The sequence below is a fragment of the Diorhabda sublineata genome, chromosome 10 (genome assembly GCF_026230105.1).
Source record: "Diorhabda sublineata isolate icDioSubl1.1 chromosome 10, icDioSubl1.1, whole genome shotgun sequence".
Taxonomy (NCBI): Eukaryota; Metazoa; Arthropoda; class Insecta; order Coleoptera; family Chrysomelidae; genus Diorhabda; species Diorhabda sublineata.
Window position 1 is genome coordinate 11,157,195 of NC_079483.1, and position 15,480 is coordinate 11,172,674.

General features: G+C 34.8%; 1 protein-coding gene across 1 annotated transcript; it reads left to right on the plus strand.

The window, feature by feature from the left end:
- Positions 1-748: 748 nt before the first annotated feature.
- On the plus strand, positions 749-15,386 carry LOC130449846 (ammonium transporter 3-like). Its single transcript, XM_056787886.1, has 5 exons — positions 749-893; positions 4,557-4,772; positions 8,587-8,832; positions 10,177-10,392; positions 14,794-15,386. The coding sequence occupies exons 1-5, from the start codon at positions 749-751 to the stop codon at positions 15,384-15,386; spliced, it is 1,416 nt and encodes a 471-aa protein (XP_056643864.1).
- The last annotated feature ends 94 nt before the right edge of the window (positions 15,387-15,480 follow it).

A 15,480-nucleotide genomic window follows, 5' to 3' on the forward strand; every position in this document is an offset into this window, starting at 1 on the left:
ACACAAATAAGAATCGTTCGAATAACGCTAACCGCCCGGTTAGAACACGTAATCTCTATCGCGCAGACTCGTCACCGTACTAAGGAAGGTTTTTTGATGGGTTGGAACGAACCTGGAATCATTTACCAATAGGTGAGGTACCTAATCTACCTTATATCAATCCTCTCTTGAGCTCCCCTACTACGAGGTTGGCTACTTTAGTTTTGAGATAGGGCAACACTGATGTGAATATGTCAAGGCTGTTTGTAGATACTTGGTCAAAAAATGGAATTAAATGGCGACATTTTCGTGCAGTGTGCCGATCAACTCGCTTCGATTTCTTCGGTAACCTCCTGTATATTAATTATCCCCTAATGGACTCCCCTATTAAGACCAAAACGTAGAATTTCTGAACGACATGGTAAAGACTTAAATGTACAGTTTTTCATTTAATTAAAAAAAACTCAACCTATTTGTCGTGATTCCGTTAATAGAATTTAATGTTCAGAGGATTTATGAAACAAAACAAAACATGAAAAATAAATCTCGCGAATTTCACGGGCAGTTAATATAAACCTGTAATAGATTACGCCACTATGGACTACAAATTATTGGAAAACAGTTTTAGACCGATTTTTCTGGTATCGGAAATATCGTTGCGAACGACGACCAATTTCAGGATTATCTGACATAACTATACAATGACAATATCTGTCTATTTGTATCGTAAATAGAACATACAGTCATAAAATTGTCAAATTTTCCTGTCATGAATCTCAGTTTAGATTATGAACAATTTGATGATGATAACAAATATGATTTCGTTGACGAGAGAAATGTATTTTACAATTATACACTAAATGGAACTGATATTGGATACGGCCATATAAACTCATACATTAGAATTACATTCGGTAAGTTATATGTTCGAATATCTAATATTCTACCAGTTGTTAGATATATATTTGAGAAGTTGAGGAGTTAGTAACCCTATTTACAATAATTTGAAAATAATCAAATTAAATTAAGTTCACATTTGGATCAACAAGATTTGTATACGTGGTCATAGATCTTTGAATAAATTGTCAGACAGGCTAGTGCAGAAAACACATCAAAAAGGACATCAGTTTCAGCGATAACCTCTTCATTGACTCGATATTTTTGTCCAAGGAACATCTTCTTCTAGTCGTAGAACAGGAAAAAGTCGCCGGGGGTCAGATACGGTGGATGCGGAAGAAATTCGAAGCGCAATTGTCCTTATTAGCAGATTTTTGCGTCTTCTCCATTCATCACGTATAGTCCCTTTGTCTGACTGTCTATTGTGAGCTTCCACATACCCAAATATCCAAGACGTCCATTTGACATCTTGAGAATTTCAACTTTTCTCAATCAGCTGCACTTTGCGGTTATCGGAAATATTGTGGATTTTTCCGCTGGTTTCGTCCTTAATAGCCTCTTTGGGGCGTCAACTACGTGCATTGTCCTCGTTTAAACTTATCTAACAACTTTTCAACCGTTGATTTTCCTGGAGTAGAATCCGAATATATTATTTAAGTCACAGTATTCTTTTGTTAAAATGCGATGCTTTATTAACACATGAAATTTATTTTTATCTATTTCTTCAAACGAAAGTTAATTCGCTCAAGATTTTGTAACTCACAAACAGTCAGTTTTAAAAATTGGGACTAAGAATTATATAGATTTAATACTTGTGGAGCAGCCTATATGTCATCTTACGAACTTTTCGACCTACCTAATAAATGTCTTGAAGATCGGAGCGACGTAGTTCGATCCGTTAAGGCAAAAAAATCCTCCTGTCACTTTTTTATCCGGAAAGGCATATTTGAAAGGGGTTAAAATGTCTCTGTTATAGCTTTATCTATTCTACCTGTAACTTGGCCGTCCTAATTTGACTCTTCAGATATGCAAGAACGAAAAAGTGTAGTCCGGTAAAATTTAGACATAAAAATAGTGGTCAAATAATAAAAATTCTCAGAAAGCCAAATATCGGTAGAGATCTGAGGTTTACCATTACAAATAAAAATCCTTATCGATTCAATGTGTGCTTCAAAAGTTATCTAAGTTCAAAGGTCAAAATTTGAGGTTTTTTGGATTTTTCTCAAAAATGGTAAGTGATTCAAGAAAAACCGTCAAACAAAAGTTGTAGATCTTAAAGTTCTCTACAAAAATTATTCCAATAATTTTTCTCTTAAGCGTTACCATTCCTGAGATATCGCGATGATTCTAAGAGTCACATTATACTTGATATGCACATATAAGCCACGTATATACATATTAGGCACTTAAGACAAGTATAAATGTCTATTTGGGTCTCTATTTATATTATACTATTCTGAAAACATTTATTCAAAAGATAGTCAGTCCCTAACTGAATCCTCTCTACTGTTTCGCACGTTTCGATAACCAAGTTATCGTCTTCAGATGCTGAAGAACTGTAAAACAGACGATAACTTGGTTACCGAAAGTATTGAGAGTATTGGTGTAGAGTGGTGTAAACAGTATATTCAGTATGAATATCGCTAACGGTTCCCGAAATTCCAATAGAAAAATTCAATACAACAAACACAACAATTGTAATTGGTGAAGATGTTTATTTGTTAGTACTACTTATAGCAAGGATTCTAATGGATAACATTATCCCGAAAGACAAAACTATATTTTATTTTTACTGACAGGTATTTTCTATGATAGCTGTCATTTCGTGACTTTTTCTTTTAATTGTGCCTATTAATTCGGTTTGTTCACGTAAATTTGACATAATACTAAAGGAAAAATCCATAGGTATTAAATCGGGTCTGCGTGGAAGCCAATTTCTCTCCTGCAGATCAATTTGCCAAGAAAAATGTCTCGATATCGTAGCAGAGAAGTATGTAAAGTTGCTTCTTCCTGTTGGAACCAAGATCATTGGCTCCAATCTAAGTTTTGCAATTTAGACACGAAGAAGTCATCTTACATCTCTACATACCACTCTGAATTCACTGTAACTGTGTGTCCACTTCCATCTTCAGAAAAGTAAAGGCCTAAAATTCCTTGCGCTGACATCACAGCCCATAATGTCACATTGGTAGGGGATTCTGATGTTTGTGCTTTGGATTTATTGCACTCCAGTGGCGACAATTTTGCTTGTGGACGTGTCCATTGAAATGGAATTGAACTTCCTTAGAAAACAAAGCGCTCAATCATCTGTTGTACGAAGTCATGCGTCTGACAGTACTGGACTTTACATTTTAATGTTCTGCTCCGAAAATACATAGACTTCTGAAGCTTTTTAGCCAAATGGGCAGGATATTCGTACAGTAGATTGTCTGCTGTTCCCATGGCTTGCTTGTAAAATCTGCAGTTATCGTCCTCTGCCATTTCCGTCGTCTTAAACTGGTATTTGACGGAACCTGGCAGAAAACCAACACAGGTTTCATGTCGTTTGTGGTCATCATAAGTAGTTCTTTAGACTTATTAGCTGATATAGTGATGAATCTTTTAGATTGTCTTAGGCTTGGAGTGTCTCTGCGGCAAGACTCCATCTGATTATTTGAAGTAGACTTTCAAGAGTATGAATCTGATTAAAATGTCTAAAGGAATCAATGGCAATATTGATAATCAATATCAATAATAAGTTAATATCTATCTGTCCCTTAAATTGCTTTGACATTTAGTGGAGTAGATCAATAGGGGAAAATACGGTAAAAAGAACGCGTCGAGTACACTACCTCACAAGTAGCGTGGAAATGTATGCATAATATGTGAATCTTAGAATCGCGATATCTCAGGAATGGTAACTTTTAGAAAAAAAATCATAGAGAACATTTTTGTAAAGAATTTTATGATCCACAGGTTTGGTTTAGGTTTTTGCTTATAAAAATCTAAAAAACCTCAAATTGCGACCTTTTACCTCGAATAACTTTTGTAGCATACACAATCGATGGGAATTTTTAAATCTTTGTTTGTAATGGTAAACCCCAGCTCTCCAGCAAAATGGGGTTTTTGTTATTTTAAATGTCTGAATCTATTTCATGATGGTGCGGCATCTTACAACAGCAGTATCGTCAATCATATGGGCTCGGATAATTTGAGTTGTTGTAGTGCAACGTTTATTTTGCTAATATGTTATTTTTTCACATCAAAAGTGCATGCAAAAAGTTTTGCAAGAATTAGATGATATGTTATCATAATATCACGAAAATTAACTATGATAGAAGTTCAGTTGGACTGTTGTCTGTAGTTTACTATGACTAATGAACGGTCTAAGCCCATTAGAAAAACTCTTTCTGTCAAATCCTCAAGGAAAACAAGGAAGAGGACATTCACAATCTCGATGGAAAGGAAGAAATGAAAAGGATTTTCCATTATTGAAAGATAGTATCTGTGGTGCCACCCAGGGAAAGTCATGTCCCACCTTGTCTGGCGTGCTTTTTATAACGATGATGATCAAATTTTAATTTCAAAATTTTTTAAAAGTATCGAGTATCAAATATATATTTACCATTATTATGTCCCTAACCAATCACATTCATTGTTTTATTGTACTTACATATTAAATAACTACCTACTTTTTTTAGTTCTTTTACTTAGGTTAGGTTTTGTTTTGGTACAAATGGGTACCGTACCTGTTGAAAATGTCTACAGAATATCATTTTTCAATATTTTCGAAATTGGAAACGTCATTATGTCCTATTTTTTGATCGGACATATGCTTTCATTTGGAAAGTCTACTTACAAAGGTTGGTTGGGATATTCGTACAATTTTTCATATAATTTGGACGGTGCATTATACGGTAAGTTTCAAGTTTCTATTATCTATGAATTCGAAAATATTCAATGCTTTTTCAAAGTACTTGAGAATGGGAAAACAATAAGAGGGATCCACCATTGTAATGAGAGATAATGAGCTGAAAATTCGTATAGTTCTTTCTTTTCTCATTGAGATCAAAGGTCAAATAAAGTTTGTAATGAATACCTTGTTTCCTGTGGTCTCAATGCTATTTACAGAATAAAATTTACTATAACTTCTGTTTGAAACGTTTTGTACACATCAAATCTTTTTGAGATAGAGGGCGTTGAACACGCAACGCGTAGCTATTTATAGCATAATGCAAAATCAACCGCAATCACATTATATAATAACCAGTATAGTCTATGAGGTCTTGGTATCCGTTGATATTTCTAAAAATCAAAAAAGAAGAGATGTAGATGTTCTTTTTGTAGAAAAATGTATAAAAAGGTAGTCTCATAAGAAAGTTCACATTTCATAGAACAAAAAGAGTTTATTGAAAAAATATTCATTACATATTAGAATACATTTCTTCGGAAATTGTTTCTTGAGAATTGATTAAGTACTCAAATTTCCTATGAGGGCTCGCAGGTAATCTCTATAATAGTTGTCATTTCTTGACGTTTTAATTGTGCCAAGGAGTTCGGTTTGTTCTGCACATAACGATCTAAATTCACTGTAACTGTGTGTACACTTCCATCTTCAAAAAAGTAAGGACCTATAATTCCTCACGCAGACATCACAGCCCATACAGTCACATTAGTAGGGGCTTCTAGTGTTTGTGTTTTGGATTGGTTGCACTCCAGTGGCGGCAATTTTGCTTGTAGACTTGTCCATTGAGAGGACAATGAGCTTCACTCAAAAACAAGATGCTGGTAAACGTTGGAAAGCCCTCAATCCTCTGGTTTACGAAGTCAGGCATCTGACCAGCATCCTAAAGCTTCAATTTACTTGCATCAACTAAATGTTGTTAGGGTAGATTGAAGATTATTTTAGCTTGATAGCTACTCTCCACCTATTCCAAGAAGATATTTTGTACAGGACTCTACATCGTTCTGCTTCGAAAATATATAGACTCCTTCCCAAGGTACTTAAGCCTTTCAGCATTATGGACAGAGCATTCGCTTACAGAATCTGCAGTTATCGTCATCTGCCATGCCCATCGTCTTAAAGTGGTATTTGACGGAACAGTAACCTGTTAAAAGATCAATCACCAGTTTCATGTCGTTTCTGGTCAAGTTCTTGAGACTACTTAGCTGATATGATAATGAATTGTCTTAGCCCTGGAGTGTTTCTGCAGTAAGACTCCATCTGATTCTTTAGCCATTCATTCTGTTCGCTATTGATGTGACATTTCGTGAAGCTACAGTAGAAGACTGTGGTCGAAGGTATGGAGTCGTTCCCCTTTGTTTTGGCAAGGCTGTCTGCTTCGTCATTTCCTGGTATAACCTGGTGGCCTGGAAGTAACATTAAAGTTACTTTGTTTTTGTTAGCTAGTGCTTTTAGAGTTTGGTCACACTCCCACACTAGTTTGGACGTACATTCAATAGCTTCCAAGATCTTCAAAGACTCTTTGCTATCTGAGAGAATGTAGATGTGCTTTTTAAAGAGGTTTCTATCCAAACCCTCTTGAGGTATGGAGAGCTTCATTTTGTACCAGCGTTTTCCAAAGAGAAATATAAAACCACTTTTATTCCAATAGATAAATTCAGCTCAACTAGTTCAAGTGAAGGAGGTATCAATAATTTTCTTTATATCCAGTTAGGTCAGCAGAAGCTCATAACATAAAAGTCATGTATAATTATATCAAGTCCAAAATTGATTAAGAAATGATTTAGAACTTCAGGATTGAGTTTGGGTTCAGAAGAATGTGTTTTGAAACTACTTATAACAATATTACTGTCTACTTTATACGATTTACCGAATATAATATTTGCAATTGTCAGAAAGGTTATGGTTAACGCTGTAGATATAGGAAATCGATAATGCAATATTCTTTAGTTTGTGATCAGTGTAATGGACTTCATGATATGAGAGAAATTTCGAATAAGATGCTACTTTTAATTTGTCTTCGTATTATGTTGTTGAAAGCTATGGGTTACGCGTTTAATGCCCTCTATCTCAAAAATGAGTCCATGTATAACATCGTAAGCAAATTTTATAGCAAATGTCATTATCTATAATATTTATGATAACTATACAAACCATAGAAAACGAGATATTTGCAAATAAAAACGATATTTTGATCTTAAGTAACTGGAGACGCAGATACGAGATTTGGTAAAACTTTTAGGAATTCAAAATAAAACTTCAAACTTATTATTTCCCATTCCAATCCAATCTCTGAGACAAATCGATAAAAAACTATGCAGAGTGCTCCGGAACTTGATGCAAAAAAATTGGGAGTGAAGATGACGATAAAATAAAAAAATTCTCGTACGACCTTCAATATTGCGAAATCAGAAATTAAATTTTAGATTATTTTCTGAACTATATATTCGATTATTAGGAATTTATATTCGTGTAGTGTATATAATGGAATAAATAATTCTACACTACTATTTGAAGGCCAGGGACGGCTCATCCCCAATAGTTAACAATCGGTAACTTTTACGGGGACAACCTGTAAAATCTAAATATAGCAAAAATTCATTTTTCAATCGATTTTTTGGTACTTTTTCTTTAACTCGATGAAATTTATGGCTTAGGAAATATCCAGTTTTTTAGGTCGTTGTACATGCCAAAGAAACCGTTGGCCATAAAGAGACATTCTAAAGAAAATTATCACTTACTCAATTTTTTGTATCAAGCACCTTGAAGATTCATATAAATTAATGCAACTTTCTTCAATCTTATTTTCAATTTAAGGATATCTAAGCTTCCTAAACTATTCAGCAGCGCCATTTCTATAATATTTAAATTTAACTTCAACATTGATCTGATTGAAAAACTCCAATTTTACTTGTTATATAGAAATTTTCAAAATCCGATGTTTTGAGGCTCTCATAACAGAACGATAAATTAATAACTCAATACATTCGAAATGAATAATTATGTAGATATTTATCTAGAAAAGGCAGTTAACAAGGAAATTTCCAACAATGAGATGAGATGTTGATTGTAAAATGCAGTAATGCAGATGATAGAGGTGGTACAAACAGAGGGTAGAAGGAAATTATCCCAACAACGTACTTTCGACTATTTAACCCTTGTATTTACGTATGTATGGATTTGGGCTCGTATACACTGCGACCCCAAGGGTCGATTGAGAGAACCCAGTTTTTACAGCTGATCCATCAATCCCACTCTTTTTAAAAAGTCTAAAATGTGAGATGGCTGTAATTGCCCGATATCTTTGTCATATATATCAAGCGCTTCCAAGTGTAGTGCTCTGGAGTTCCACAAATCGAGAGAATATGGATAGAGGTGTCGTCATCCTCTGTACAACAAAATCGACGCCGCATTATCTGCTAGGCCTAGCGTTCTTATATATATATTGTTCTTACTTAGGTTGATTCATTCAACAAATCTACACTGGTTATAGTTTCCTAGAAGAATCTTTGCCTGTCTCAGCCCTTGTATGTGGTCCCAATAATTGGTTTTGATCCTATCTACTTTCTTTTCCTGTGCTTTTTCCATTACTCTGTAGCTGATACCACAGAAGGATTCGGGTCTTATCTGCCCCCATTTTAACCCTTATACCGAATAGTTCTTGATGCATGTAGTTTTTGGAATAACCCATTGGAATTCTCTATAATCACGAATGTCCTCTGCACTTTTTGATTGTAATAGCATATTTACTTAATTGTATCTTTCAGGATTATGTGCTTGTTTAATAGGATCCTCGCAGATATCATGTTTCTTGGTGGGAAGAGTACATCTTGCGTGTTCTGTATTTACGACGCTTCTCTATTGCTCTTGGTATCAACCGTTCTTAATTCATTGGATATGGAGCACCAATGGATGGATGAATAAATCGAAATTGATGGGTTCTAAAGTATCAGTCAAAGATTATGGAGGGAATTTGGTTATACACCTATCGAGCAGCATAATAGGAACCATAGGTAAGACATTTTTGAATTCATAGTTATATTTTTTCGTGACACTGAGATATCTTTATCAATTCATGCTACCGATATCGATAGATCAATCGAGTGTCAGTCTCAACTTTTTTTCAAGCAACAATCTGTTTTTTGTACGTTCTTACATATAGGTCTTACGTATACGTCTTCATCGAGTAATGCTTCAAGTTCTTCATCTTCAAATTTTTTTGGCTTGAAAAAAACTTATTGTTGTTAACGCTTCAAATGAATGACATATACTGAAAAGACTTACAATAACAGTAGTTTTCCAACGCAGGTTCGGAATATTGGAACGATGTAATATTATACAAGTTACGCCATCTCTCATCATCATCATCTCATCAAACCAATCAATATTTCAAATAATTCGGGCCATATGCATAAATTGGTAGAGTGCAGCTTCACACCAAAGCAACCATTACAATATTTTTTCAATAGTATCATTGTATAAAGAATTCTTTATTCAATGATGGTATATACAGTGGAAACTCGATTAACCGGACTAATTGTTGTCGTTAGGGATGCGGATAATCGAATGTATGACGAAAAGCGGGTTTTGTGAATTAAAATAAGTTTAATAATAGTAACATTTACTAATAAATAATAATATTATTGATAAAAAATAATGATAATTTAATAATAAGTATAATTTGGTTTAAAATATTTGGTAATTGGTAAGCTACTTTTTCTCTTCATTGCTGCTGTATCACGAATTCGTTTCAGCTGAAGTAATTGCTTCATCATGAGATGGTCCTACATCATTTTCCACGTCTATATTTACTTCTGTTTTATCTTCTTTCCTGCTGTTCATTTATCTGCAATATGTTTGAACTTTCAAATGCATTTTCACAGAGTAAAGGGCCAGAAATCAGTTGCCCAGTTGATAGTTTTTGTAAAAACCAACAATATAAAGCGTCTTCTAAAAGTTCGTTTTTCGGTTTTTTCATCATTTTCCGATGTTAACTCCGATCTTTACTATCTAATTTGCAGGTGTATAACAAAATTGAATCGGTTTCTCCTTTTTTTAAAGAATCAATAATATTTATTTTGTTCCTAAGCGATAACACGCTTTGACATTTTCAAATATGTAGACGCGACACCCATACCAGCGTGAAGCGCGATCCCGAGGAGCGCGGGCGAGGTAATGCAAGTTCCACCTCGTTCGTGCTTGCATAAATTCGCTTTTTAGTATATATGTTAAAGATTTTGTAACTTGGCTCAATATTACGAAAACCGTATACCTGTTGGCCGAATAATCGAGGTTCTACTGTATTGTCAGTTCTTCATAATCTTTGATAATATTTTGTATCACTTATATGTATTCAGGTTCGTTGTTTTTGGGTAGAAGGCTTATAAAAATGGATGACTTGGATGAACATTCTTTGGGACGTGAGCATTCTGGTAATACTATGGTTGGTTTAGTATTTATCGTGCTCGGATACATTGCATTCAATTTACCTACGCCTTTTTTCGAAGCAAATCGGAAACCCCATAATTATGTAGGAGTGATCCTGACCAACAACCTTATAGCATTTGGAGCAGGTATGTACAAAATCGACGGTCGCATTCAGCGGACGTAGCGCATAGCGCTACTGCTACCTATCGGCAACGATCGGAAACATGTTGAGCGTTCGCTGTCAAGACTTTTTTTTGTTCTGTGTTTTAGTTGAGCTTAACAAGTGTTACATTAAGTGGTAAATTTGGAGGTAATTTGTCCTAGTTCCTTTTCAAAGAACTACAAGGTGTGTTCATCTTCACCCATTTTTATATGTATATTAAAATTGACATTATAATTCAAAATTAAATTATAGAGAATAATTCTTGCAGTTCCAATTAGTTTTTCTTATTCAGAACTTGTTGAGTTGTACAACGGTTTCGTCCGCCGAATGCGACTATTACCATATTTGACTTTTTATATTAAAACCTTTTTTACTTGTCATCCTTGATTTCCATATCTTCTTCGACTGTGCCGTATATATGTGTATTCCTTCTGTCTTTTGTCATTTTGAACTGCTGTAAAGTGTAAATAACCTATTGTGATAATGACAATTTAGTCTCAATTGTGTTCCATCCAATTGGAAGCTCGCAAGATACGCACCCCAAACGTAGAAGACTCATCTTCAGCAAGTGACCTTTAGCGTCAGTAAAAGAATTTACTCGCTACAAATAAAAAAAAGTGGAGAGGAACAAATCAAATATTTATGAGCATGTTTTTCTTAGTGTATATTACAAATGGTGTTGTGGGTTGAGGTCTCGAAATAAAACTGTCTAAGAGATTTATAAATCGCCAACGTTCCGATCCTTTATTTGATCTTTATTGTCAAGGCTCTGAGCTACATGTATTATCGATAGATCTAGAAAACCCAGGTGGAAATGTCATTCTTGATGTTATTTACCTTCATAGTATGAAATTACAAATAGTATTGTGAGTTGAGGACTCGAAATAAAGCTGTCTAAAAATTTTTTGAATTGCCAATGTTTCGATCCTTTATTTGATCTTTATCAAGGCTCTGGGCTACATGTATTATCGATAGATCTAGAAAACCCAGGTGGGAATGTCATTCTTGATGTTATTTACCTTCTTAGTACGAAATTACGGAAGGACAGTTTTATTTTGAGTCCTCAACCCCCAACACCATTCGTAATACGCAGTTATACGAAGGCAGTTTCCGCCACTTTCTTCATATCGTTTGGTCAAAATTACACATAAATAGAACAAATAGAATACTTTTACATACATAATGCTGAACATCAAAGACCATCATTTACTGTAACTACTCTAAAAATAGATACAACGTGAGATACAACATTTTGCAGGAAAAAAGATCTATCAAAACAATGAACTTTATCTAAGGTATGATCTGCTAGGAAAGAATATACCGTTTTGTCGGTATAGCCGCAGTGTTTTGAGATTCTGAAAGTGTATTTATTATTAATTATTCCCAAAAAAATGAAAAATTATAACTGACCAATACTATATTGATTTGCCGACACATTTCAAACTCATTTTTGCAAAAAATTACATTAATCACTATGTATTACCTCATCTGTCATATTTCTGTTCCCAAAAATGGATAGAAAGTGATTTTAGACAAATAATGAAATCTAGTCAAAGATGTATGCTGCGGTATTTCCAAAAGATTATGCTTGGGATGATTTGAAAAAATTTGGAACTCCCTCACTGTGCAGATTTTAAAGAAGATCATGTTGAAAATATGAATTTTTCATTGAAAAGTGTACCTATCTTTCATCAATCGACCTTGTAAAGGAAAAACAACTCTAGCCTTAGTACTTCTGATACAATACGGGAACTTGCTGGTTATTTATCCTGCTAATTTCTTACATTCTCAAGTGACATGCCCCCCCAATACGATTTACTAATGCCTTGCTAACATTGATACCTCCGGCCGGATTACATACTCAGATTCGGAAAATGGTATTCAGTTTTTTACCGTGACCCAGCAGTGCTATTTTTCCTAGTTAAAGTTAACAACTGCAGAACAGCGAATGTAACGAAAAAATGACAGATAGACCTTCATTCACTGAAGACGTTAGCTTAGTTATCGAAACGCGCGTCAGCAAGTGTAATTGTGAGTGTTGGTGTAGCACAAGCTACAGTGTACAGTTATATTAAAATAATAATTCACATACTGCTTTTGGGCGCATTATACCGCCTCCACGGTATTACTGAATTTTAAATACCCCTACTGACGATAGTCACTTCCGTCACCGTGGTGACTTTACTTACCTACTCGTAGTTCAAAAGAACAAAAAGCGAGTGTAATTAATTTCACGACATATAGTATAGGCAGAAATAAATAGTACTGAACTTATAATTATTTTAATTGTTTGAGAAAATACAAATTGTTGATACTTCAGTACATATTCTAAATATCCTCCTTCTCGCTCTAGTCAGACTTCATACCGGCATTTTTTGATTCATCCATGGTTTGTAGTGCTCGTTTAAAAACGGCAGTTTTAGCCATGGAACTGGTAAGGCTAAGCGACGTAGTAGACATCCTGAAAAAGAAATACGTTCCGAAAACCATAATAGACATCATAAAACATTTAAATTATAAAATATCCACTCACATATTAGTTAACCAAAATCGACAGGGATACTCTTCAAGCCCGCAACAGTTCAACATGATAATGGACGAAATAATAAATCGTGGCAGATAGCGAAGACGACTTACATCAGCTTCTATATTCATTCTACGCAAAATCTAAAATCTTTAACATGCAAGTATCCAAGCAAAAACTAAAACCCTTGTCATCTCTAATGAACCAATGAGGTGCAAAATCGCACTAGAAAATAAAACCATAGAACAGGTAATGTCATTTGACTACCTAGACACACAAATCAGCAAATCAACAGAACAGAATAAATGAAGTAAAAGGACAAACAAACCAAACCAGCCGAATATCAGGCGCACTCCAGGATATTATCTGGAATAATACCAGTATAAACAAGAGCGGACAACAAAATAACTAAAAACATCATAAACACAGACATAAGACACGAATGTGAGGTGGAAGACATAGTCAGATGAGGACGTAAATGTAAAAGAGCTTGGAACGAACACGTGGACAACATGACCATAGAAAGATTAGCAAAGATCCCACGAAACTCTAAGCCAGGGACGCGATGACCTTTAGAAAGACCTCCAAAAAATTGGATTGCCATCAACATCTCAAGGATGACAAGTTGGGAACTCCAGGCCTAACGACTACAATACGTCGAAGAAGAAGAATCTGGAGATGTGAGGTCTGGAGAATGTGAAGGATAACTCATAAGTCAGTGAATCGTGAAATGAATATGATCGGAAAATCTCCTGAAGAAATTGATGAAATACAGCAGTAGTATGGCAAGTTGCCACGACCTGCTAGAAAAATTGTTCGTCAATTCACGTACTTACACAACAGAATCAAATAAATAATAGTCGCATGGCGACAAATTGGGACTATGAGGAAGGTGTTCCAGTGTTTCCCAGCGCAATTCGTTCCACGTTTCCATCGTAAGCTGAGCTGTCTGCGATTGGAATATCGCGTTATTTTGATCCGTCGGCAGTGTCACCGTGTTTTTTAGGAGGTTAATATAATACTAGCCGTGTGAAAATCAATCGAACATACTCCTCTCATGTCTCAAAACATGGTACACAGCACCTTCTCCGTTCAGAGTATAACCTTCGCTTTAACTGGTGCGTCTTTGTCTTTCTTTCTCCACTCCATAGACGCGAATTTACTCTCCGGAATTTAGCGCGCTTGGTATTTTTAAAAGATTTCGCCATTTGAATAGTACCTCCGTTATCAATATATAAAGTGCACAATGCTTCACTATTACCGTTTAAGTTACAGTCCAGTCATTCGATGTACAACACACAACACACAAATACTTACAGCTGCCGCAACATATTCTGCCTCAACCATTGGGAGTGCTACACATGCTTTTTTCCTGGAAAACCAAGCAACTACACAACCCTGTAACAGAATCTGAAACACTCTTTCTATCTGTTTTGCAGTCAACCCAGTGGGCATCTCCAACTCAACCGTTTGCAGGTCAGATTTCATGTGGTACAATCCAGTGTACCTTTTAGGTATTATGATACTGTTTTTCTCTGAACCCGAAGACTTTTCACAGGTTCATCTAAATATTGGCTTATGAATGATGTTGTCAACTGTCGCTTCAACCATGAGACTTACAATCAACTGGTAATAAGGTATATAATTTACAGTTGATCTGTACAGAGATCACCTGACACCTTTTTTGACAGTTCAAAGTGTCAGGTTAAGGTTACGTTCCATAACAGGAAAAAGTTTAAAAATTGTATCAAAATAAAACCTTAACTTAATGAGAAAAAAGTTTTTCGACTAAATTTTGTTATATTAAAAAAGATATTTTAATTTTTGAATGATACTAACAATGAATATTATTGTTTGTAGGTATTTTGATAGTGTGCCTTCTACATTTGATAATCTTTCGCAGTATCTACAATTATTGGATTATTGTGAGATGTTTCCAAGGAGGAATAGCTGGAATAATATCAATTGCCGCAGCAGTGGATATTTATACTTATTTGGAAAGTTTGGGAATATCGGCAATAACTTCCATATTTTTCTTCTTCTTTTCCATATTGATACATAATACTGCTTTAGAAGATTACTGTAACCTTATCTCTTCGCATTTAATCGGATCCATTATAGCTGTAATGGCGTGTCCGTTATTGGCGAATAAACAAAATTTCGAAACGAAATTTCGTAAAGTTCATATACTCTGGCAGTTTATTTGTCTATGCGTGGTTATAGCTATTACCACGGTATTTGCTTGGTTTGTTTTTCTCATTTTTGCACTTTGTAAATTGCTCAGAAATAAACACGAAGTACTGAATCATCGCAGAGCGGTTATGATAAAAAGATATTTACCTAAAAAAGGACTTCTAGAAAGATTGTTTATGATTGATAGCAAAACGGATCATATCGAACCTGGAGAGGAAAAAAGAAAACAATATATGGTTGATAAACAGACTTTTACATAAGACACTGTATCTTTTCGATTTGTTGACTTATTTGAATTCAATTTTGTTAACGTATGTATATTTTTATGAAGTTAATAAATTATTTCATCTAGAT